Source organism: Bos grunniens, chromosome 9 (assembly GCF_055505025.1).
Source record: "Bos grunniens cultivar Pamir isolate PY7600 chromosome 9, Bosgru_T2T1.0, whole genome shotgun sequence".
NCBI lineage: Eukaryota > Metazoa > Chordata > Mammalia > Artiodactyla > Bovidae > Bos > Bos grunniens.
In genome coordinates, this window is record NC_141173.1 from 101392572 (window position 1) to 101418225 (window position 25654).

Below are 25654 nucleotides of genomic sequence, written 5' to 3' on the forward strand. Positions count from 1 at the left end.
AAAGTTTGTTCATTGAAGTTGCAAACGTCCATTTCATTGAAAAGAAAATTTTGAGAACAAATTAAATAGTCAATAATCCACAAGGAAATCAGTTCACTTCAGTCGCTCAGTCATGTCCAACTCTTTGTGACTCCATGAATTGCAGCACGCCAGGCCTCCCTGTCCATCACCAACTCCCGGAGTTCACGCAAACTCATGTCCATTGAGTCGGTGATGCCATCCAGCCATCTCATCCTCTGTCATTCCCTTCTCCTCCTGCCCCCAATCCCTCCCAGCATCAGAGTCTCTTCCAATGAGTCAACTTTTCACATGAGGAAATAGTTATATCAATTAAGATATAGCCACACCATAGAATATGATGTAGCCATTCAAAAATAAAGCAGATTGTCATTTTCTTACTTAAAATGATATATAATGTCAATATAATATAATGTCAAATAATGACAAGTTGCAAAGCTATTATAAGTTGATCTAATTTAGTTAAACTACATGCTGCTGCTGCTGCTGCTAAGTCGCTTCAGTTATTTCTGACTCTGTGCGACCCCATAGACGGCAGCCCACCAGGTTCCCCGGCCCTGGGATTCTCCAGGCAAGAACACTGGAGTGGGTTGCCATTTCCTTCTCCAGTGCATGCATGCATGCTAAGGCACTTCAGTCGTGTCCGACTCTGTGCAACCCCATGGAAAGCAGCCCACCAGGCTCCTCTGTCCACAGAATTCTCTAGGCAAGAATACTGGAGTGGGTTGCCATTTCCTTCTCCCAGTTAAACTATATAGGCACCTATTAATTTATAGTTATAATTTATCATTAATTAGTAATATAAGTGCACAAGCATTGTTTTTGTTTAGTCGCTAGGTCGTGTCCCACACTTGGCAACCCCAGGGACTGTAGCCTGCCAGGCTTCTCTGTCTGTGGGAGTTCCCAGGCAAGAATACTGGAGTGGGCAGCCATTCCCTTCTCCAAGGGATCTTCCTGACCCAGGGATCCAACCTGGGTCTCTTGCATTGGCAGGTGGATTCTTTACCACAGAGCCACCAGGGAGGCCCGTGCACAAGCTTGCTATATGGATGGACATATGCATCAAACACAAGATACACAGAGAGAGCTCCGAAGGCCATCCCTTGAGTCAGCATTGTGAGTATCTTGGGGAGATAGACTTTCTTGGGATGATAGCATGCACAGTATAAGTATTTATAGTCAAGATAAAGGGTTAAAACCACACAGACAAAACCAGGATTCTGGTCCCTTCCAACATGCAAGGTAGACCCACATGCAGACAGTGGTCTAGAATATTGCCTTTCATGACAGTATAAATAGTGAATACGTTCTGCCTGCAAGGCTTTACCCCTTTGCATGGTGATCCACGGAAGCCAGCCAGTGTGGACGCCTCTGCTGCACGGAGCTTGAAGTGTTGTGGAGATGCGCCTCCCAGCTGCCCCCGGCCATGCAAGCACATGTTCCTGAGGACTGTGGCAGGTGGGCTGCAGAGGACGGGACAGCCCGGGAGACACATGCCTGGCAGAGTGCCCGCCAGGAGGGAACCCACTCAGGGACACGTGTGAGACGCCTTCTGCTCCTGGGAACATGTAGGGCATATGACGGGCTGAGATGCTCTTTCTACAGCAACGCACAGGAACTTGAAGCTTAACTGCTGGGTGACCTGTAGGTGTGAGGGGCCTGGGGACTGTGGTTTACGCGTGTTAAAAGCAGAGTGCGACCACTGTCTCTATTCACGAACACCAGCACACCTGGCTCACCCTGGCACTACCCCGCCATCTGCTCCTGGACCCCAGTGGCCACTTTCAGAAAACAATTGATTCACCTGCTCCTCCCTCACCTCAAACTTATGCCAAGTGTATATCCTCTGTGTTGGTACTCCTGCTTCTCTCTGAGCCTCTTTCTCTTTCAAAGCCCAGCATTCCCAAAGCATCTCGGATGGACCCTCCTGGCATCACCTGGTCCCTGGAGACCTTGAACTTGAGGCAACCTCTGTGCTTCCTCTAGCCTAACATGTGGGACTTGGACATTAAAGGTTTATGTAAACAAATCTATGTCACCCAATACGTCTAACTTAAGATTGAAACCCTCATGTTTATATTCCACTTATCTTTGACCTTCACAACAGCCAAAGAACAAAGAAACCAGACTTGCACTGACTTTAAGTGCTCAGACCATATTACAGGCAAGGCAAGGATAAAAACAAATTCCAACTCAGGCAGTTGTCATGAAGGTCAAAATCAGGTAACAGGTGCAGTGTAAAGAACCAGGCCAGATTTGTAACTCTGTGAAACACTGTATCATTCACAATCAGTAAAGACGATTTAATTAAATGGAGATTTATTACACAACTGCATTTTGTTAAATGTTTATACTTAAACTTGCACTGGCAAGTAAGAAATGAGTTTAATCTATGTTGTAGCAGTGCTGAATTTCCTATTCCTATCAAATAATTGAAAGTATTTTTTTTCCTGAAGAAAGTTATTGATTGAAAGCAGAAATTACTCTAGGAACGACTATTGTTATGAACATGTATTTACAAAGTAAAATGAATCACATGAATACATGTATTTAATTCAATATCTTGAGAAGAACACAAAGACCACATTGACCTTATTGGAGATTAAAATGACGAAGTGAAATGTATCTTCTTCAATGTTTACCTCCACAAACCCACATCGCACATACATGGTGGTTGTGAATTTTCATAGGCCATTCTTCCAGCCACTTAAGAGATATCAGTCTCTTTCAATTTTGCAAATTCTTTAATAAATCCCCAAAGGTTCCTTAAAATAGAAAACAGATGAGTACAATGGGTTAGAGAAAAAGTACATGAATCATAAAAGAAAATTTCAAAACAAACGTCTATTAAAACACATTCACTCACACACGCATAGTGAGACTTGCACCCCTCCCCTTCCATTTTAAAGGGCATTTGTCACAGATGCTTGGCCTTGGATGCGGCGAAGCTTCTCTGCATATGTGCCCAGGCCTCTGCAACACTTTCCAGGCCAAGGAGTTTGTGCCGCAGAGGTGGGTTTACCTTAATGACGCTGCTGAGCTTAGTCGCTCAGTCGTGTCTGACTCTTTATGACCCAATGGCGTGTAGCCCACCAGGCTTCTCTGTCCATGGGATTCTCCAGGCCAGAATACTGGAGCGGGCAGCTGTTCCCTTCTCCAGGGGATCTTCCCAACGCAGAGATCGAACCCAGGTCTCCCGCATCATAGGCGGATTCTTTACCATCTGAGCCACCAGGAAAACCCAAGAACACTGGAGTGTGTAGCCTATCCCTTCTCCAGGGGATCATCCTGACCCAGGAATCGAACTGGGGTCTCCTGCACTGCAGGTGGAGTCTTTACCAGTAGAGTTACCCAGGAAGCCCTTACCTTAATGATGTTTGTATGTGTGCTTAGCCACTCAGTCATGTCTGACTCTTTGCGACCCCATGGACTATAGCCCTCCAGGCTCCTCTGTCCACGGGGATTCTCCAGGCAAGAATACTGGAGTGGGTTGCCATGCCCTCCTCCATGGGAACTTCCCAACTCAGTGATCAAACCCAGGTCTCCCGCATTGCAGGTGGATTCTTTACCGTCGGAGCCATGATATCACCTGAGTTCATTCTCATTCACAACGCTCTGGAGGGCTCTTCCAAATGCTGTGTTTGCATTTCCGTGTTCTTTTCCATCGAGAACACACGACATAATGCAAGGCCTCCCAGAACCCGGATCTCCCTGCGTGGTTCAACCAGCACCCAGCCTAACACCGTTTCTCCTTTCTCTAACACGTAAGCTGGCAAGTCTGATGGTCCATTTTCTGACTCTTTTGCAGCTAAGGGTCGCCTTGGTGCCCAATGAGATACAGTGGAAGTCCCTGGGGCGGGCTTTCCTACCTAAATCCAACAGAACAGACTCACCGTGGGATGCCAGCTGTCCTGCGATTCCCCCCTCTTCCTTCCCCCTGGGACAGGGACCCATGCCTAAAGACAGCCAGGCGGCCACCCTCAGGCCACCACCCGAGGGCAGCAGGGAGGGAAAAGAGCTCCGACTCCTTGATTCCACTGAACCTGTACCACCACCAACTAAATGTCTTTTTACCTGTTGATACAACAAGCTTTTCCCATATTTAAACTGTCAGTGGTTTTTCCAGCCGTCTCAAATCCTGAGGGTTGAACAATGGTACCAACTCAAAGAAAGTTAACTCTGTAAAATCTAAACTTAGGTAAGAGATAATAATAGTCGGCATTTGATTTTTAAGTTAAATCTTTCAGACTAATACATGTATAGGTTTTTCCATGTATCACTACTAATACACAAAAATTTATCATGTATTTAGTATCACGATTCTCCAAGCCAGGCTTCAGCAATGTGTGAACCATGAACTTCCTGATGTTCAAGCTGCTTTTAGAAAAGGCAGAGGAACCAGAGATCAAATTGCCAACATCTGATGGATCATGGAAAAAGCAAGAGAGTTCCAGAAAAACATCTATTTCTGCTTTATTGACTATGCCAAAGCCGTTGACTGTGTGGATCACAACAAACTGTGGAAAATTCTGAAAGAGATGGGAATACCAGACCACCTGATCTGCCTCTTGAGAAATCTGTATGCAGGTCAGGAAGAAACAGTTAGAACTGGACATGGAACAACAAACTGCTTCCAAATAGGAAAAGGAGTTCGTCAAGGCTATATATTGTCACCTTGTTTATTTAACTTATATGCAGAGTACATCATGAGAAATGCTGGACTGGAAGAAACACAAGCTGGAATCAAGATTGCCGGGAGAAATATCAATAACCTCAGATATGCAGATGACACCACCCTTATGACAGAAAGTGAAGAGGAACTCAAAAGCCTCTTGATGAAAGTGAAAGTGGAGAGTGAAAAAGTTGGCTTAAAGCTCAACATTCAGAAAACGAAGATCATGGCATCTGGTCCCATCACTTCATGGCAAATAGATGGAGAAACAGTGGAAACAGTGTCAGACTTTATTTTCTTGGGCTCCAAAATCACTACAGATGGTGACTGCAGCCATGAAATTAAAAGATGCTTACTCCTTGGAAGGAAAGTTATGACCAACCTAGATAGCATATTCAAAAGCAGAGACATTACTTTGCCAACAAAGGTTCGTCTAGTCAAGGCTATGGTTTTTCCTGTGGTCATGTATGGATGTGAGAGTTGGACTGTGAAGAAGGCTGAGCACCGAAGAATTGATGCTTTTGAACTGTGGTGTTGGAGAAGACTCTTGAGAGTCCCTTGGACTGCAAGGAGATCCAACCAGTCCATTCTGAAGGAGATCAGCCCTGGGATTTCTTTGGAGGGAATGATGCTGAAGCTGAAACTCCAGTACTTTGGCCACCTCATGCGAAGAGCTGACTCATTGGAAAAGACTCTGATGCTGGGAGGGATTGGGGGCAGGAGGAGAAGGGGACGACAGAGGATGAGATGGCAGGATGACATCACTGACTCGATGGACATGAGTCTGAGTGAACTCCAGGAGTTGGTGATGGACAGGAAGGCCTGGCGTGCTGCGATTCATGGGGTCGCAGAGTCGGACATGACTGAGCGACTGATCTGATCTGATCTGAAGGTATGCAATTTGAGAAAAGAAAGCCACCCACAGCCACACGCCTTCCCCCTTTCCTGATCCTTCCCCTTGAGGAATATCCTTCAACTCTTCAGTTTTTTCCCCCCAAAATATATATTTCTATATTGCTAAATAATACATATGATGGAGATTTAAACCTTGGACCAAGCATTCTTAAGCAAAGGAAAAGATGTCACATGTGTAATGTACGTGAAGTTAACACTCAGGAACCCACAGACTTCAGAAGCATCGTCCAGGTCATCTCTTGTGAATGGACGGCTTTAAGGGCTCCAGCGTCAGGGTATGACAGTTGCTCCATCAGAGCTTCAATACTCACTGCTGCTCCTCCTCTCTCAGCTTGTTCCTCCCCATGATCTGCTTCACGAAGTTCACAATAAACTACCAAGAATTAAAAACCACTTGGTCACATACAACGGCACGGTACTGGTCGTGGGCAACATCAGTAATGTTGCCAATCGCATCCAAATGCATTACCACCTCTAGCATCAGGCATAACATGCTGATTAATGCCAAATATAATGCAGAGAGGTGCACGTGGGTAGTCAAGGTAGCACTGCGACCCATTAAGCAGCAGATTGTTACCATGCATTGTGGAAGGCTGTCGTGAGACGTCATTAAGCGAGCCATGGCATTCATAAACTCATGATAATTCTTTGTTATGAGCGGTGGGTTAGAGAAATGGTCAGTTCTGATGGACACATTCAACTATTAAAGGGAGAATATTTTCATTAATGTATTAGCTTACACCTGTCCAGTTTTAAGCTAAGGTCAGCATAGCGAGATACTCCTGCCGTGACAGAACATCATGGTTTATAAAGACTGTGCACACACCGCCATACTTGATTCATCACATAGCACAGGAAGGAGCCAGCAGAAACATTTCTATTGAAAAGCAGGCTCTAAACACTTACCTGAATTTTCTTCATTAAAATTTTATTTGCTGTTTCCAACTTTATAGTTTCAGTCTAAAGGAAAAACGGTTTTAAAAGAAAGACAAGCAGTTAACAATATTTGTTAAGTATTTTTCACCATTTATGGAACAAAAAGTATTCTGTGAATGCCATTATCTTAATTTTGAAAGTATTCAATATCACACCCCTTAGAAACAATGGATTTACAAAGCATGACATGAAGGCTGTTCAGAGAGAGAGGAAAATCCTGGCCCTCGGGTCAGAAAGCAGAGGAGGTGGAGCTTGATGTTGCAAAACACTAGGGGATTTTAGGGGAGTTCCAGAGTAGGCGCATTCCACATATTTTTGGAACTAATAATGGAATTTTTAAGATGGCTGGATACAATATAAAAATACAAATGTCAATAAGTCATGCATATATAGACATCACTGATTATAAACTGCAAAGTTAAGAAAAAGAATTTTTTGAGTTTCCGTTCACAATAGCAACAGATACCAAAAAGTCATGAAATGAAAGTGACAAAAAATCTTTAAGACCAATGCGTTAAAATAAATATAAAATGACCCTAGATGGAGTGTTAATATTAAAAAGCTGTCATCTCTCCCCAAATGAGCAACCAAGAGTGTATACTACTGAAACTGAAAAATTAGTTAATACTGTAAATGAGAATACTCAAGATAATTGTGAACAAAATGATGATGAAGAAGGGATGAAAAGGTTTGCTCCTCCAGAGATGCACCATAATGGAAATCATTCGCGAGTATCAGCATATCGTGAGGCTGGATAATATACAATTAGGGAGTTGGGCTGACTTTACATCCTAATACTTGCTCACTGTAAGCTTGATCAAGTTACTGAGCGTATGTATGCCTTGGTTTCCCCGTATGAAAAAGGGGGTTAATAAAAACATCTATCTTTTTGGGTTGTTTGGAATTAAATGAAATAGTATTTTTGTACTATTTACAGCAATATCTGTGCATCATAAACCTGTGATACATTTAGTTATTTTTTCTTCTGGTTAGAAATAACATTTCAAATCCAGACCTAGGAATCAGTTATCTAACAGGATAATAAATGCAGCTCTATTATATCCTCCAGTATTTGAATTAAGGAGCCAAATGTAAATAACAAATATTTAAAGTAATATAAATTATTGATATGGAATCATATAGAATCTTCTATTTCCCAGGTTTAAAAGAGGTTTCAATATTGAAAGCAAAGTTTACATGATTTTGCATTATAGCATGCTCAGAACACATAAAGTTGTAACTGGTTTCTGCTGTTTAAGCATTCAGTTATAAAATAGTGTTTCTTTTTAGGACATTATTAAGTTTAAAAAGTGGGGGTAGACTCTCAGTGAAAACACAGAAAGAAATCCGACCAGATTATTTTCAAAGAGACACAAGAGAATCCAAAGCAAGTTTGGACCACCACCACCTTCCTATAATTAGGCTTTAAAAATAAAGTAGGGTTGGGAAAATATATGAAAGTCTGTAACCAGGAGAAAAAAGGATAATCACATATGACTTACAAACTCTATAAGTAGAAGTTATATTTAATAAGATTTTACACAATTTAAAATTGTGTAAATTTTAACTTAAGAAGTAGGCCATCATAGCATTTCAAAACATTAGATCATACATAATACACATAATAATTTATGTGTATCAAGATCATAATTTTATTGTTATCCAGAAAATGGTTAGCAACAGTTGTTCAGGTCTAATACAGCAGGTTCTCAATGGCAGTAATTAATCCTATCTTCCAGCATAATGTGAAACTGTACACGTAACCTTGGGGTCAATGTGGCTCGACAGAAATTATAAGGACTTTGGGGCCCAGAAGATTTAAGCTGAATCCCAGCTTTGCCCCCTGTGTCTCGTGCCATATTGGGTGGGTCGCTTAGCTTCTCTAGGCTTCAGATTAAACTACTTAGCAAACACTGGACCCTAAATGATGCCCGTCATTATCTTTACGACAAGCATTTTCCATATAAAATTGCTAATTTCTAAGAGATGTCACTTGGGCTGGAAGAGATTCGGTCTGACCCTTAATAGAGTTCTACAGAATTTTTATCACCTTCACTGTCGTTGTTTCAGCTGTGCTTACATGCAGGCTAAGTTGCTCAGTCGTGTCCGACTCTTTGAGACCCCCATGGACTGTAGCCCTCCAGGCTCCTCTGTCCATGGGATTCTCTAGGCAAGAAAACTGGAGGGGGTTGCCATGCCTTCTTCCAGGGGATCTTGTCGACCCAAGGATGGAACCTATGTCTCTTATGTCTCCTGCTTTGGCAGGCAGGTTCTCTACAGCTAGCGCCACCTGGGAAGACCTAGTTTAGCTACATCTCTTAATTATTCTATTCATTTGCTACAAAGTGGTTGAAATGAAAAATGTTTAGACCAAATGTTATATTTTGCCGCCATTGAATGTCAAATCACTTCATATGTTTGCCAAGGTCTTCCAGCAAAATAACAATGTAGACATTGAAAAAAAAACAATTTGCATACCTCTAAGCTTTTGATCTTACTTTCAGTGATTTGCAAAATTCCAGTATGAACAAAGCTTGTTTTAATTAGTCTTTCAAGAGCTTGAATCTCATCCCATTTATGAAGTACTTCACACCTCTTTTTTTCAACCTTCTCAATAAGAGTAAGGTTCTCCTCCTTCACGACCTTTTTCTCAGGTGATTCTGGAATAATTTTTTAAAAACAACATATTCTGTGTTTAATGCCTTAATTCTTATTAGTAACATTATGTATTAACAATACTAAGTACATTGTATATAGTTATAAAATATAATGTAATTCAAACTTCAAGCACGTCAATAAAGATTATGAGAGCCAAATTAAGTATATAGGTTTCACTGCCTTAGTGTAGATATATATATTTCCTATCTTTTCCTATTAAAAATATAAACAGTAAAGGCAAGGATAGCAACTGAAATAAAAGGGGAAAAAATGATCAGACCCGAGAATGGGGTGTCCCTCCTTTAATTCATTTATGTACTTGATGAGTCTTTATCAAGTACCTAGCACAGCATGGGCAAGGCGCAAGGATGACTCTGCTGCAGGCATGGGACTAAGGTGAGAGCAGGAAGACGCACAGGAGTCAGGTGAGTGGGAGGCGTGGGGAGCAGGCAGAGGGGCAGAGCTGACGCCTTCCGGAAGGGGGAATTTGCACGGTACGGTGGGGGCACCGAGGGCCAGGGGAGAAGCAGGAAATCAGAACACTACAAGGAGCAGGTGGCAGATCAGAAAGGTCTTCTAGCCCATGGGAGGAAACCAGTCAAAGCTGTTTGAAGAGGTCTGAAGCCAGCCTGGCCACTTACGACCAGCCGTGTTGTGGCTAAGGGGCAGAGAGTGAAGACGCCGCCGCTGGTACCCCGACTCAAGCCTCCATGTGTCTGGAGATGCCATTCATTGAAACTTCCAAGGACAGGCAAATGTAGAGAGGAAAGCTTCACCTTGGACTTGCTGAGCTGGCACTCAGGTGCCATGTGCAGTAGGCCGTGGCATATACCGACCGTAAGCCTGAAAAGGTGTTACAGCAGGAAAGAGATCTAGACTCAAAGACGTGTGCATTGAGCCAAAAACATGCTGAGCTCCAACAAAGATCGGTATTTAAGGAGCCGAGAGATGGAGGCAGAAAATAACTCAAGGGTAAGGATGCACTGTTCTCAGTCAGCACAGGTAGGCTCTGATGAGTCGAAAGACTTAATTCTTTGAGAAAGAACAGCTTCTTTTTTTTTTAATGGAAAAATGCCATGAGCAAGAGTGATCTTACCTGCTGATACACACCAAGTCACTGCTGTCATTCAAACTTGCCCAATTTGGAAGAAGGGAAAAGTGTGAAGGTGCGTTCTGAAACCTGGGTGACTAAGTCCAGCAGACGCTGGAGAAGCAGACTTGCCGGAGCAGAGGCAGTCATGCTTAAGCTTCTGCCGTGAGTTCTGGGAGAGCCAACGAAAACGTCTCTGATTCCCATCTCAATCCAAGCTGAAGGTTTCACCCGAAATAAGTAACTGGCAGCAAGGAAGACAGAAGGTGCAGAGAGCCACTCACATGGCCCGACTGTGCCTTGTCTTTCTACCTAAAGAGGAAGACCGTGGCATCAAAACAGGGGGAGTCCACAGAAAATGCGTTTGTCTGGAGGAGGCTCAGGAATGAGAAATCTTCAGAAAGAGAATCCAGGAGGATGCAGGTAGGGTCCTGGGTTTCTTTAAGTGTTTGAATCCGTGTCAGAAACAGCTAGGACCAAATATTAAGAAAAGATTACTACAGGCCTAGAAAGTTGGTAACTTCTTTTTGCTTATTATTTTTATGAGCCTTTGCCATGTTATTCTGTTAGCGTTTAGCAATAAAGTGTTACATTTTTTAAAATGGTGGCAAGTTTTAAGAAATAGCAGGAGACAGAAAACCAGGGAGCTCCAGTCTCATCTTGCGACCTGTCTGGAGAGGAGCCAACACACGTCCCTTGCAGCATTGTTCACAACAGAAGGCATGCAGCAAACTCGGTGTGCATCAGCAGAGACGAAGAAGATGCAGTACATGCAACAGAATATCCCATGGGTGTGTGCTACGTCACTTCAGTCGTGTCCGACTCTCTGCGACCCCATGGACTGTAGCCCGCCAGGCTCCTCTGTCCATGGAACTCTCCAGGCAAGAATACTGGAGTGGGTTGCCACGCCCTCCTCCAGGGGATCTACCCAACCCAGGGATCAAAGCTACATCTCCTGCATTGCAGGTGGATTCTTATTTTCAATACATTTTTTAAAAACATTAAACAAGAGTGAGCAGGACTGCAGATAGAGAAGGAATCCACCAACCTCTGAGGTCTGGAAGAATCACAAGACCAGGCCGCCTGGAGACTCAGGCCACAAGAAACCCTTGAAAGATGCCCACCAGGTAAACCACACAGGCCTGGCTCATGGGAGGGCAGAAAGAACCAGAGGAGGGAAAACGAAATCCTCTGGGGTCACAACCTTTGAGGCCAAGTTTGCCGAAGAACCCAAGACCATTAGACTTGTGAGAACATCCTCAAAGATGCTGAGATGAAAGCGCGATTCCACGTGAGTTAGTGCGTAACAAGCCTGGAGTGGGAGCGGCACCTGACTGAGCCACAGGGTTAACTGCAGAGGTCAGTGAGACAGACAGTCACCTGAGCCTGTTTGGGTCATTTAATCCAGCTGTGAATGGTGTGCCCAATTTTGAGATCATTTCTATTATTTCATTGAGTGTGTGAATATTCACAAAATGTCATTAATTTCCCACAAACCATGTGGCCCTCTTCATGAGTGATGATGGCATGAGGAGGAACCCACAGGCAGAGTGACTCCGCCGTGCCAAGCCCTGTGTTCTTGCATCCTATCAGATCCTCTTAATGACGAGGGAAGCGCTATCCTTGCCTCCACTGAACAGGCAGCAGTATCACGAAAGCGGTTCACGTAACAGCCATGTGAGTGGGGTGCTGAGGTGTGCATGTTGAGGCCCATTTGCAAGAGAGGGTGCCCCACACCTGGACAGAACCTTGTTGTCCAGAAAAGCTGACTCCTCTGATGCAAGAATAAAGACACAAAGTGTCTGGAAACCAGACTGGACCATCCTCCTTGCTGTTACGCTGGAAACCACAGGCCACTGCGACACTTCCTCTATTTCCATCCCCCAGGGATGCCCTGGAGTATTCACAGCTCCCCCCTAAAACCCACTACGTATTTCAAGACACTTTCTCTAAAATAAACTCATTTAGTTCTTCAACACTTCCTCAGCGGAGTTGATTCTCATATTCACACCATTGCGTCAAGGTTCTTAAAATCTATTTCAAGTACTTTGGTTATTCTCTCAACATAAGGTCCGGAATTCATTCAAAGTTTCACTAAAACCGAAGAGATCTTACAGGAAGATGACACGCACACGAGCTGTCTGTGATTACAGCAACTCGACAAGCAAACGTGCCCAAAGCAATAGAAACTGCGATAAACATCTTCACCCAGACAAATCTCTCCAAGAGATCAACTACTTCCTGTGTCTTTAAAGTACTTTAAACCACTTCAGATAAAAATGAAAACTTACTGAATTTCTAAGGAGCTTGATGGGGGCAGGGGGAAGATAATAACCTCTCTGAAAAACCTTTTCAAACTAGCAGCAGAAGCCATGAACAGGGAACTAGTCTTGAAGATTCCTCATGCGGAGGTCACGGCAAACCTCACGTCAGAAGACCAATCACAGGGTTACTTGCCTGCCCGGTTCCTCGCGGCCTCCAGCAGTACACGCTCCTGCTCCAGTTCATTTCTGAGCCTGCGGTTCGGTAAAAATACATCATGATACATTAGCACCCTGTTCATACCGTCCTCCTTTTCTCTCTCTTATATCACAGACTTAAAAACTGAGAAATAAGAACTGATCCTCTGAGTTTCTAACAATAAAAAGATGACTTGAAGATGTAGATAGAATGAGACTGAATTAGTCAAGTTCAATAAACTAAAGTATCCTTTCTTATCAAGAGCACCCAAGCCACTAGTTAAAGGAGCTGGTCTTTTAGTGTCTATTGATGTTCCTTTGTGACTTGAATTTTTAAGAAGCAAGGACGAAAAGAAACTAGCCATTTTACACTCAGTTCAGTTCAGTCGCTCAGTCGTGTCCGACTCTTTGTGACCCCATGGACTGCAGTGCGCCAGGCCTCCCTGTCCATCACCAACTCCCAGAGTTTACTCAAACTCATGTCCATCAAGTCGGTGATGCCATCCAACCATCTCATCCTCTGTCGTCCCCTTCTCCTCCTGCCTTCAATCTTTCCCATTATCAGGGACTTTTCAAAAGAGTCAGCTCTTAGCATCAGGTGGCCAAAGTATTGGAGTTTCAGCCTCAACATCAGTCCTTTCAATGAACACCCAGGACTGATCTCCTTTAGGATGGACTGGTTGGATTTCCTTGCAGTCCAAGGGACTCTCAGAGTCTTCTCCAACACCACAGGTCAAGAGAATCAATTCTTTGGCGCTCAGCTTTCTTTATAGTCCAACTCTCACATCCATACATGACCACAGGAAAAACCATAGCCTTGACTAGATGGACCTTTGTTGGCAAAGTAATGTCTCTGCTTTTTAATATGCTGTCTAGGTTGGTCATAACTTTTCTTCCAAGGAGCATTTTACCCTCTGAGACCAATAATGAAATAATAATGAGGCCAATAATACTAGTGTAATCCCAGCACAGACCAAGCGCGATCACCCTCCCCACCTGTCATTGTGGTCCAGGGCCGCTCTGATGGCAGTCACGAGCACCCTCAGCTCCTCCCTGGCCCGCTCCACATCCGCCGTCTTCACCTTCCCCTTCTGCAGACTCTGGACCTGAGTCAGCAACGACTGGGCAGGACAAGGCCAGAATGGGTGAGACAGACAGAAAACAAGGGTGAGAATTTTCTCTGTTAATATGGTGTGTCCAAGATGTCCGGGGTCAAATGCTAAGTAAAATAGTAAACAGAAGGGATGGGCCTGAAGGAGGAATATTGGAGAAGGGATAAGTTGTCAGGTGAAGGTCTGGGTAAGGTGTATATATATATATATAAAATTTTAACTTGGAGTCTTTATTTCCCTAAGAAATTAAAAAGTGGTGGGGGATTTCATTGCTCGTTTGTGTGGGGAAAGAAAATGCTGAATAAAACACTTCATGAGTATTATCAGCAGCACTGTGATTATTTTTCTAAATGTATTAAAAACAGTATTAATCCAATGGCTGCAAAGTAATGATTCTCAAATGTGGTGAAACAAAACTCTCTGGCTCATTTGGGTGACGGGGGCCAAGTTTCCAGGAAGAAGGATCTAGAGCCCCGCCGGCCTGCGGACGCTTTCATCCTGGTGTTTGGCGGGGATGTGGGCAGACGTGGTCCTCAGTGACTCAGCCTCAGAAAGCAAAGAGCAAGGCAGACCCCAGCTGGAGCCTTTGCTTACTCCTGCCGAACAGAGGCTTCTTTCTGAAGCACGAATCGCTCAAGGCAAGGAAACAATGCCCGAGTGTGATTCCCTATTGAGTCAGAACTGCCCTCCTCATCAGGCCATGATCTTTGTTTCTTTGTTTAATAGACACAATGAGACTCTCTCCTTCCCAAGAGACACGATTTTTAAACTTTATTGAAAATGTCAGAAGTCGCCTTAGTGACAGTGCCGTATTCTCTGAGCTGTGTGCGTGATAATGTCATCGCTGCCGTCCATTTTCCTTCCCGAGCATCCACACGTGTGACCTACGCCCGGAGAGAAGCCCTGGAAGGTGTCACAGAGAATCCAAGGTCACCCCACGTCTTTTAAGATCAGTAACCTTCCTGCTCAGACACCGAAGTGTCGGCCTTCAGTGGGACGCTGGCTGGATACGCTGTAATCTGGAACTCACTAGAAAGACCTAGGTGCCACCTACAAAGCGGGTCACCATCAGTAGGGGGGACCTCAACGAGCAGAGAGGCAAAGCCATGTCTGAGCAAAGCAAGCCCAGGAGAGCAGGTCACGGAGGACAAGCCTGTGCAGGTCACCGAGAACTGGCGGCCAGAGGTGGCGACCAAATCAAGAAACGTGCGCGCCTCCCTGGCCACCCCTCGCTGTCGCCAGGAGCAGAGGGCCAGTCCGTCACGATGTCCTCATGGACATAAGGCCCACGCCTATTAAAAGTACCCACTGATCTAAATCATGCAGGCACAAAAGGGGCTTCCAAGATTCAGGCTGTTTCCCTGTGCTCAGGAAATATTAAAGAAGAAACAGGCTCTGTTTAAGACATGCATGACCGACTGTTACCTTATACTGTTCTGTGGGATGGTTCTTCAGAAGTAATAGCATGTAGAGTTCATATTCTTCCTACAGAAAAAAAAAGAGAGAAGAAAAAAGAAAGAAAAAAAGGAAATGAGTAAGAAAGGAAGGTGGGAGGGAGGGAGAAAGAAGGAAAAAGAAAGTAGAAAAAGATCCATTGGAAATGTTATGAGATTACTGTACAATGTAACTTTCTTTGCATATGTAAAGAGGCTAAGGAGTGTCAGTTCAGAATATTTTTAAAATATAACAATGCTCCTGAAATATATTAAATAACATACACACGGAAATGTGCAAAAATCTCACCATTTTTAAAGCACAATAGAGTATTGACTATTAGGACTCACAAAACACCTGGACACACGTGCAACATGTGACCTTCTGCCACTAGGGGGTGATGTGGATCTGGGCTGCCCTGGTAGCTCAGCTGGTAAAGAAACGTGCAACATGTGACCTTCTGCCACTAGGGGGAGATGCGGATCTGGGCTGCCCTGGTGGCTCAGCTGGTAGAGAAACCACCTGCAATGCAGGAGACCCTGGTTCGATTCCTGGGTTGGGAAGGTCCCCTGGAGAAGGGAAAGGCTACCCACTCCAGTATTCTGGCCTGGAGAATTCCATGGATTGTATAGTCCATGGGGTACAAAGAGTCAGACACGACTGAGCAACTTTCACTTCACTTTAACCTGCAGAAAGCTTGAGTGTCAAAGAACCAATGCTTTTGAACTGTGGTGTTGAAGACTCTTGAGAGTCCCTGGGACTGCAAAGAGATTCAACCAGTCCATCCTAAAGGAAATCAGTCCTGAATGTTCATTGGAAGGACTGATGTTGAAGCTGAAACTCCAATCTTTTTACCACCTGATGCGAAGAACCCACTCATTGGAAAAGACCCTGATGTTGGGAAAGATTGAAGGCAGGAGGAGAAGGGGACGACAGAGGATGAGATGGTTGGATGGCATCACTGACTCAATGGACATGAGTTTGAGCAAGCTCCAGGAGATGGTGAAGGATGGGAAGCCTGACATGCTGCAGTTCATGGGGTTGCAAAGAGTCGGACATGACTGAGCAACTGAACTGAACTGAACCTTCGAGAAGCAGAAGATATTAAGGAGGTGGAAAGAATACACAGAACAACTATACAAAAAAGAGCTTCATGACCCAGATAACCTCGATGGTATGATCACTCACACTCACCTAGAGCCAGACATCTTGGAATGTGAAGTCAAGTGGACCTTAGGAAGCATCACTATGAACAAAGCTAGTGGAGGTGATGAAATTCCAGCTGAGCTATCTCAAATCCTAAAAGATGATGCTGTGAAAATGCTGCACTCAATATGCCAGCAAATTTGGAAAACTCAGCAGTGGCCACAGGACTGGAAAAGATCAGTTTTCATTCCAATCCCAAAGAAAGGCAATGCCACAGAATGCTCAAACTACTGCACAATTGCACTCATCTCACATACTAGTAAAGTAATGCTCAAAATTCTCCAAGCCAGGCTTCAACAGTATGTGAATCAAGAAATTTCAGATGTTCTAGCTGGACTTAGAAAAGGCAGAGGAACCAGAGATCAACTTGCCAACATCTGTTGGATCATAGAAAAAGCAAAGGAATTCCAGAAAAACATCTACTTCTGCTTTACTGAATATGCTAAAGCCTTTGAATGTGTGGATCACAACAAAGTGTAGAAAATTCTTAAAGAAATGGGAATGCCAGACCACCTTAGCTGCCTCCTGAGAAACCTGTATGCAGGTCAAGAAGCAACAGTTAGAACCATACATGGAATAACAGACTTTTTCCAAGTTGAAAAAGGAGTACATCAAGGCTGTATATTGTCACCCTGCTTGTTTAACTTATATGCAGAGTACATCATGTGAAACGCTGCAGTGGATGAAGCACAAGCTGGAATCAAGATTGCTGCAAGAATTATCAATAACCTCAGATATGCAGATGACACCACCCTTATGGCAGAAAGCAAAGAGGAACTAAAGAGCCTCTTGATGAAGGTGAAAGAGGAGAGCAAAAAAGCTAGCTTAAAACTGAACATTCAAGAAAACAAAAATCAGGGCATCTGGTCCCATCACTTTACAGCAAATGGATGGAAAACAATGGAAACCGTGACAGACTTTATTTTCTTGGGCTCCCAAATCACTGCAGATGGTGACGGCAGCCATGAAATTAAAAGACGCTTGCTCCTTGGAAGAAAAGCTGCAACAAACCTAGACAGTGTATTAAAAAGCAGAGACATTACTTTGCTGATAAAGATCCATATAATCAAAGCTATGGTTTTACCAGTAACCATGTGCGCATGTGAGAGTTGGACCATAAAGAAAGCTGAGCACCAAAGAATTGATGCTTTTGAACTGTGATGCTGGTGAAGATTCTTGAGCTACCCTTGAACAGCAAGGAGATCAAACAAGTCAATTCTAAAGGAAATCAGTCCTGAATATTCACTGGAAGGGCTGATGCTGGAACTGGAACTCCAATACTTTGGTCACCTGATGGGAAGGGCTGACTGATTGGAAAAGACCCTGATGATGGGAAAGATTGAATGCAGGAGGGGAAGGGGATGACAGAGGATGAGATGGTTGGATGGAATCACCAACTCAATGGACATAAGTTTGAGCAAGCTCCAGGAGCTGGTGAAGGACGGGAAGCCTGGCATGGGGTCCATGGGGTCGCAACGAATTGGACACGACTGAGCAACAGAACAAGAACAACAAACTTCCTAGAGATGAATGCTCCAGGGATGGAGACTGGTCACCATATCCTGCTTTTAAGCCTTATATTTGGGAATGGACAGTAACAGACCCTTCAAGCAGCCTGATTCCAACTCAGCTCTGATATGATGCTCACTTTCAGCAGGAAATGACAACAAACTTAAAACTCCATCAAGATGCATTTAAAATTACATATGGATAGCTTTAGAAGTGTCTGTGTACATTTATGCTCAGTGGATAAGAGTTTATATTATAATTAGGAAGCTTTAGTAGAAAAATATGGGCTTCAGAAGTGAGCTAGCTGGGTGTTTTTCTCACATGGCCCACTTAAGACTCATGTGGCTGCACACATATTCCTTTGACTCTCCATGAATGATTTTCCTCCTGTGTAGAATGGACACCATGAAACTTGGCAGAATTTCTGTGTGGCCTGAGCTCATGTGTGCAAAACTCATGCATGGCTCTCAACTGTTACCTGGGAGATACGTGTTTCTATTACCTTAATTTCTTTCAAGATATCACCAAATACCAAAGAACTTTTGCAAATATCTTCAAAGACTTCTCCAAAGACCTGGAGTCTGTTGAACTCTTCAGGGTCACAGACACATATTTTCTGGAGCTCCTGGAGGAAAAGAGAACCACCCTGCTTCAGGATGACTTCATTTTCCTTTCTGGTTTAGTTTCTCGGGCGGGGCATTCTGTCAGCTGGGTAGCAAACCACTTGGTGCTGAGGCTCTATGATCGCCTGACTTCATTTATTCCCTTGCATCCTGTAAGTCAAGGGAACAAACAGTGCCTCTCTGCCTCCACAGTGTTTCCAAGGTCCTTCTCTTTCCACCAGTCCTCTCAGCCAAAGCTCTCATCTGCTGCTGCTGCTAAGTCGCTTCAGTCGTGTCCGACTCTGTGTGACCCCAGAGACAGAAGCCCACCAGGCTCCCCCGTCCCTGGGATTCTCCAGGCAAGAACACTGGAGTGGGTTGCCATTTACTTCTCCAATGCATGAAAGTGAAAAGTGAAAGGGAAGTCGCTCAGTCGTGTCCGACTCTTAGCGACCCCATGGACTACAGCCTACCAGGCTCCTCCATCCATGGGATTTTCCAGGCAAGAGTACTGGAGTGGGGTGCCATTGCCTTCTCCGAAAGCTCTCATCAAGGTTTGGTTATTCCATATGTTGACTCTTTCCTGCATCTTCACCCTTCCAACACCTGGTCCCCAACTAAGTATCACACTCAGCTCTCCGTAGCGCATCCCATGACGCCTAACCTTCTACAGATGGAGAGACTCCTATGCAGACTTTACCTGCATCCTCAACTCTCTCCTCACCCTCGGTTCGCATTCTTTCGTAATGACTCGGGCAAACCTTGTCTCAGCTATTTCTGCTGCCCCAGGGGCATTTCCCTCAGTGTAGCAGCCACTGCTTTCCATTGTGAAAGCACCTCCAAGGCACGTTTCCAAGCTTCTTTTCTTGCACCCTAAGTGTTACCATCTGGGCTTCCCAGGTGGCTCAGCATTTCCACCTGCAATTCAGGAGACTGGGGTTTGATCCCTGAGTTGGGAAAACCCCCATAGAGAAAGAAATGGCAATGCACTCCAGTCTTCTGGCCTGGAGAATCCCATGGACAGAGGAGCCAGGTGGGCTATAGTCCCTAGGGTCGCAAGAGTCAGGTGGGACTCTGACTAAACAACAGCTGTCTCACCTACATCACGTGGGATATTCCCAGCCACTGGCAGCCCTTTGCTGTTCCACCTGCAAGAGTCAGAGCAGCCTCGGAGGCTGAGTCTCTGCCAACAGTCTTGAGACCCGGCGGGGGTCTCCATAGCATCACAGAACTGCCCTCCTTACCTGCTCCAGCTTCTTCTCATGGCACCTCGCTGCCTGGCTCCCAGTGAAGTCCCTCATCAAGAGGTCTTGCTTGGCCAGCACTTGTTTCTGGAAGCTCAAGAACTTCCTGTAGCTGTCTGCTTTCGTTATGGCAGCCAAGTGCGAGCTGACGTACTGGAACTCGTCCCTGCCCGGAGGGGACATCACACACTCACGGCTGGACCTCACCTCCTTGTACTTCAGAACCTTCATGTCCGGCAATCTCAGCTCCTCTCGCTTTGGCCGTGCAGGAGAACCCACCTCTCTCAACCCCGCCTTAGGACTCACGTCCTCCTGCGAAGCGTGGGAGGCCTGTGAGGGAGGGTTTAGATACCTGAAGAGCGGTGTGTTCTCAGCATCACTCGGGCCCACCGCTGTGTTGATGGTAAAATGAGCCAAAGCATCTTTCATCTTCTTGACCTTATCAGATAGCCTTTCCGGTCCAAAGACTTTTGACTCCCGGGGCCTGTTGGCATTGGGCCAGTGATACAGGATGGTCTCCGGGGGCCTGTAGAGCTTGTTGGGGTTCAGGTGTCCGGAAGTGTACATGTGGACGTCATCTCTGTGGTTTTTCTGCAGTTGGTTCAGAAGCGTCCGCAGATTGCACAGAGTCTTAACACCTGGTGTCTCACAGTGCTTCCACCTCAGGTAAACTGGTCAGGAAAGACAAGAAGACCAGTAAGTGCCACTCTAGTTCCCCACCAAGGCCATAAAAGGGCCTGTGCACCTGCTGAGCTGGAGACTACGGAGAGGCAAGAGGGCAGGCCAGCCCGGCTGCAGAGGAGGGCTGGGGTAGGGGCACGTGACGGGCAATTCCCATCAGCAAGCCGGGACCCGCAGAGCCGAGAAGGAGGAAGCAGGGACTTGGCTCCAACAGGGAATTAATTTTTAATTTTAATTTATTTATTTTTAAATTGAAGGATAATTGCTTTACAGAATTATGTGGTTTTCTGTCAAGATCCTGGATAAGGAAGGCATTCCCCTCGGCCAGCAGAGGCTCATCTTTGCCGGCAAGCAGCCGGAAGACGGCCACACTCTTCTGATTACAGCATCCAGGGGGAGTCGACCGGCAGCTTGTCCTCCGTCTGAGGGGCGGCTGTTCGTTCTTCAGTCTTCTATTCATGACGCCCAGTGATGGCATCGTTCTGCCCTCTAGCCATTTACCCCAACTGAAGTTTAGAAATCACCATTCTCAGCAACAGCTGAACCTGTCCAAAATGTTGATGAAGGTTTTGTTGCATGGTAAAAAAAAAAAAAAAAGAGTCGGTCACTTGGCCCCTCCCTTCCCCACTCAGAGGAAGACAGTGACCCACAGAGTGAACCCGGGGCATGTTGATGTGGACCCCAGCTCCCTCCACAAAGGGTCCCAGAAGTAAGGGTCCATTTGGACACTTGGCCCAGGACAGAAGACGACGGAAAAAGCGAGCTTTTGGAGTCCGTTTCCTACTACGCGAGTTCAGAGATCTTACATCATCTCTCTGAAGCAGTTTCTTCAGCAAAATTAGGAGACTCGTCCTACTCAGGACGAGGCTAATTGACAACCAGATACAATCGCTTTTGGCAGAGAGGCACCTGGCAAGGAGGGGCCGTTCCCTAAATGCTGCCTGCGTCATCCAAGGACTGCGGCGCAGGGAGCACGGCCTAAGGGCTTCCGGGAGGACGTGAGCACGCAGACGCCGCAGAGGAGCGGGAGGGCCCACTCCCGGCCGGCGAGACCCGAGGCACCCTGCCCGGAGACGCCTGCAGGCGCCCACGAGAGCACGCCACGCTGTCTGCGGCCTGCCTTGTCCCCCGAGCTGGAGGGGCCCCGACGCAGGGCATCGGACCAGGCCCATCTGGACCCTCAAGGCTCCATCGTGAGCTCCCGGAGGCCGAGGCTTTCCCCACGTCCACACCCACTGCCGCCCTCGGTCCGCACGGCCCGAAGGAGGAGGCCCATCCGGAAGGAGGCCCTTTCAGTTCCAGGGAGGGTGAGGGCAGTGGGGTGACCAGCACGGGTCCCCCCACCCAGTGAGTGCCAGCGTGACTTCTGAATTCAGCCTTTCCACCCCACCTGTCGCTCTTCCCTCCTCCCGAGCCAAGGGGGCCAGGGCAAGGCGTCCCAGGACCCACGCCCCCTCCTCTGGCCGAGACGAGTTCAGGACGTGTCCCTGACCCCCGCATTGTCACCTTAGAGGGAAGGGCTGAGAGCACCAAGGGGTGAGGGGTGACAGCGACTCCGCTGTCCGAAAAGCCCTGCATCCAGAGGCCTCACACCCGCGTGGGTCCCCTGCCCCATGGTGGCACCTCAGGCTGTGGGCTGGCTCTCCACCCTGGGAGAGTGGTGATCACAACTCTCTGGGATCACAACTCTCTGGGATCACAACTGGCACGTCAGGGTTGGGCCTGGCTGGCTCCTGGACTCCTTGGGGAAATCTGTCCTGGGCCCTGTCCTGTTGGGACAGGATCCAGCTCCTTGCAGCTGTAGGACAGAGGTCCCCACCCCCTTGGTGGCTGCTGGTGAGGGTCTTTCCTGGCTCCTGGGTCTGCCCATCTTCAGGGTCACATGGCCTCCATCCCTGAGCCAGCCAGCAAGAGCACTCCACATATTTCCCATGCCCTTGACCTCTGACCCTGCCCCGTGCCTGACTTCATGTGATTAGGTCAGGCCCACCTGACACGCTCCCTGCCATGAGGTCACCAGTACCAGGGGACACAGTGCAACCAAGGAGCGCTCTCCCCATGTTCAGTCCCAGGGTCCATGCTGGGCAGGGGGCAGCAGGGCCCTGGGTGGAAAGGAATCAGCCTGTCCCTCCTGTGTAGCTGGATCTTGGAGCAATGGGATCATTGAGAATTTCCCTATTAAATAGATTAGTACTTCAAAGAAAGCAGTTAAGAAATGTTAAAATATTAATGAAACAAGTTTCCAATTAAGATATATCTTAATTGATAATCATTCTAATTCATCAAAGGCACCAACACATAAAGAAAACACTAAAAAAACATCACATTAGTTGGGTTTCTCCAGGGAAACAGACCCAGAAGGATGAATATGTTGTTGTTCAATCACTCAGTTGTGTCCAACTCATTGCAATCTCATGGACTGCAGCACGCCAGGCTTCCACGGCCTTCAGTGTCTCCCAGTTTGCTCAAACTGTTGTCCATTGAGTTGGTGATGCCATCCAACCATCTCACCCTCTGTCATCCCCTTCTCCTATCTTCAATTCCCCCAGCATCAGGGCCTTTTCCAATGAGTCAGCTCTTCTCATCAGGTGGCCAAAGTATTGGGGCTCCAACTTCAGCATTAGTCCTTCCAATGAATATTCAAGGTTGATTTCCTTTAGGATTGATTGGTTGGATCTCCTTGCAGTCCAAGGGGCTCTCAAGAGTCTGCTCCAACATCACAATTCAAAGTATCATTTCTTCTTTATCGTCCAACTCTCACATCCATACATGACTATGGAAAAACCATCACTTTGATTGTACAGACCTTTGTCAGCAAAATGATGTCTCTGCTTTTTAATATGCTGTCTAGGTTTGTCATAGGTTTCCTTCCAAGGAGCAACATCTTTTAATTTCATGGCTGCAGTCACCATCTGCAGTGATTCTGGAGCCCAAGAAAATAAAGTCTGTCACGGTTTCCACTTTTTCCCCCATCTATTTTCCATGAAGTGATGGGACCAGATGCCATGATCTTTGTTCTTTGAATGTTTCAAGCCAGCTTTTCACTCTCCTTTTTCACCTTTATCAAGAGACTCTTTAGTTCCTCTTCACTTTCTGTCATTAGAGTGGTATCATCTGTATATCTGAGGTTGTTGATATTTCTCCCAGCAGTCTTGATTCCAGATTGTCATTCATCCAGCCTGGCAATTCACATGACGTACTTTTCAGATAAGTTAAATAAACAAGGTGACAATATGCGGCCTTAATGTACTCCTTTCCCAATTTGGAACCAGTCAGTTATTCCATGTCCAGTTCTAACTGTTGCTTCTTGACCTGCATGCAGATTTCTAAGAAGACAGGTAAGGTAGTCTAGGATAGAGGTTTATTATAAGGAATTGACTCACACAATTATGCAAAAAAAAAAAAAGCAGAGTCCAAAATCTGCAAGATGGATAGCAGGCTGAAGACAGAGTTCATCCAAATGCCTTCTGCTGGAGGATTTTCTCCTGCTAGTGGGAAGTCAGTCTTTTTCCTTTACGATCTTCAACTGGTTAGATGTGACCCACCCACACAATGGAGGGGAATCTGTCTTACTCAAAGGCTTCTTATTTAAATGTTCATCTCATCCAAAAACACCTCAACAGGAACATCCAGAAGGCTTGACCAAATACACAACACAGTAGCCCATATAAACTGACACATAAAATGCACCATCATGTGCTAGACCAGCTCTCTGTGGAAAAGGAGAGGAGGTGACTTAATTGCGATTTTCTTTGTTGATTCTATTCCAAAAAAGGATTTGGAGTCACCAGCAAATTAATTGGCAAGTCATTCCAGACTTAGAATTTGTTTTCCTTAGTTTGCAGAAAGACTTGCCTCACTAGACCTGGAGAATCCAGATTCCATTTCTCTCTGCCAAGATCCTGTGATAAGGACCAGGGTTCCCAAGTCAGCCATGAAAAACTCTGAAGAGTTTTCAACTGTAGACACTGTGATTTGCATATCCTGCCATGTCAGCGTGACAAGCAGGAAAAGAAAAAAGCTGAAAGGATTCATGGAATATTCGGTTCTTTACAAAATGATCAGAGCATAAATTTGCTTTAAGTAAAACCAAACCAACTTCTGAATAGACGCTGATAAGGAAGACACAGAAATAGGTTTTTTGGACTAGATTTAAACTAACAAATATTTCAACCAGAGTTTTCTCTCTGACCCCAGTTTATCTGAATCATCAATGCTTTCATGCACTCTGTGTGGTGAGAAAGCAAGAGCTTCAGAGTTCAAAGACCCAGGTGAGACTCTGCTGCCCCATTTGCAAAATCACAATAACCCAGGCTCCAGAGACGTGAAACTAAATCAGAGACAGGGAAGCGCTTTGTACACAGTGGTGGACATGTTCTCTGGTGTGTGGTTGTTTATTGAGGACTATAGAAGGGCCGTGTACCAAAGAAACTGTCTCTAAATGTGTCATCTTTTAAAAAAAAAAAAAAAAAGAACACAGAAACAGTGTCTAGAAATTTCCTCCTATTTCTCCTCCTCCCAGAGGACACATACACACACACACACATGTCCGACCTCATTTTCTGCCTTTTATTACTGGATTTTCTGAAAAGGCTCTGATTCCTAAATCCAGTCCTAAATCCCAGTGACCCCGGGAGCTGAGTTGCACCACCAGAAAGCTTTTCATTTTCCACACTGGGTTAGAGAAGTTGGTTCCTAGGCAAACATCCAGCAAACATCAAACACCAAACACAAAACGCTCAGCATCTACTTACATTCAGGCTCCATATCCTCAGCCATCGCCACCTTCCACCTGCAGCTGCTGAGGCTGGGAGTTGCTCTGGAAACAGACAAACATTCCAAGGCCCTCCTCCGGGGCTCCTCTGTTGCCAGGCAACCGGGGCACAGTCCCAGCCAAGGGATCTTTCCTCTGAACCTCTCTTATGCCTCTGGCCTTCTTGAACAGGGAGTACTAGATTTGCTTGCCTGTTTTCACTTTTAAAAGAAAAACCCTTATGTGATTTGAAAAAATTCAAAATACCTTTGCGCGCTCTAATTCCTTTCCAAAGCCAAGGGAGCCAAAGCTAAGCGGCCTTGGGTTGGGCATCTTCGACGGAGATGCCCAGATTGTTTAGTGCA

At 45.7% G+C, this 25654-nt stretch overlaps 1 protein-coding gene across 4 annotated transcripts; it reads right to left on the reverse strand.

Moving 5' to 3' along the window:
• Positions 1-2514: 2514 nt before the first annotated feature.
• Positions 2515-25357, reverse strand: C9H6orf118 (chromosome 9 C6orf118 homolog). 4 transcript variants are annotated; one of them, XM_086318688.1, is made up of 10 exons: positions 25291-25357; positions 19856-20526; positions 18512-18634; positions 15286-15345; positions 13745-13869; positions 12747-12805; positions 9020-9201; positions 6512-6565; positions 5917-5978; positions 2515-2783 (listed from the first exon to the last, which is right to left on the reverse strand). In XM_086318688.1, the coding sequence occupies exons 1-10, from the start codon at positions 25313-25315 to the stop codon at positions 2726-2728; spliced, it is 1419 nt and encodes a 472-aa protein (XP_086174814.1). In that variant the 5' UTR covers positions 25316-25357; the 3' UTR covers positions 2515-2725. The 4 variants fall into 4 exon arrangements, with proteins under 4 accessions (XP_086174814.1, XP_086174816.1, XP_086174817.1 ...); XM_086318690.1 differs by lacking the exon at positions 18512-18634; XM_086318691.1 differs by lacking the exons at positions 2515-2783; positions 5917-5978; positions 6512-6565; ... (1 more) ...; positions 12747-12805; positions 13745-13869 and adding an exon at positions 14606-14763.
• Positions 25358-25654: the final 297 nt, after the last annotated feature.

Coding starts and splice junctions, on each gene's coding strand:
- C9H6orf118 (XM_086318688.1), bottom strand. CDS start 25,315: ATGGCTGAGGATATGGAGCCTGAAT. Junction 9,202..12,746: donor GGCCGCGAGGAACCGGGCAG/GCAAGTAACCCT, acceptor AAATTATTCCAG/AATCACCTGAGAAAAAGGTC. Junction 5,979..6,511: donor TTTTAATGAAGAAAATTCAG/GTAAGTGTTTAG, acceptor AATTCTTGGTAG/TTTATTGTGAACTTCGTGAA.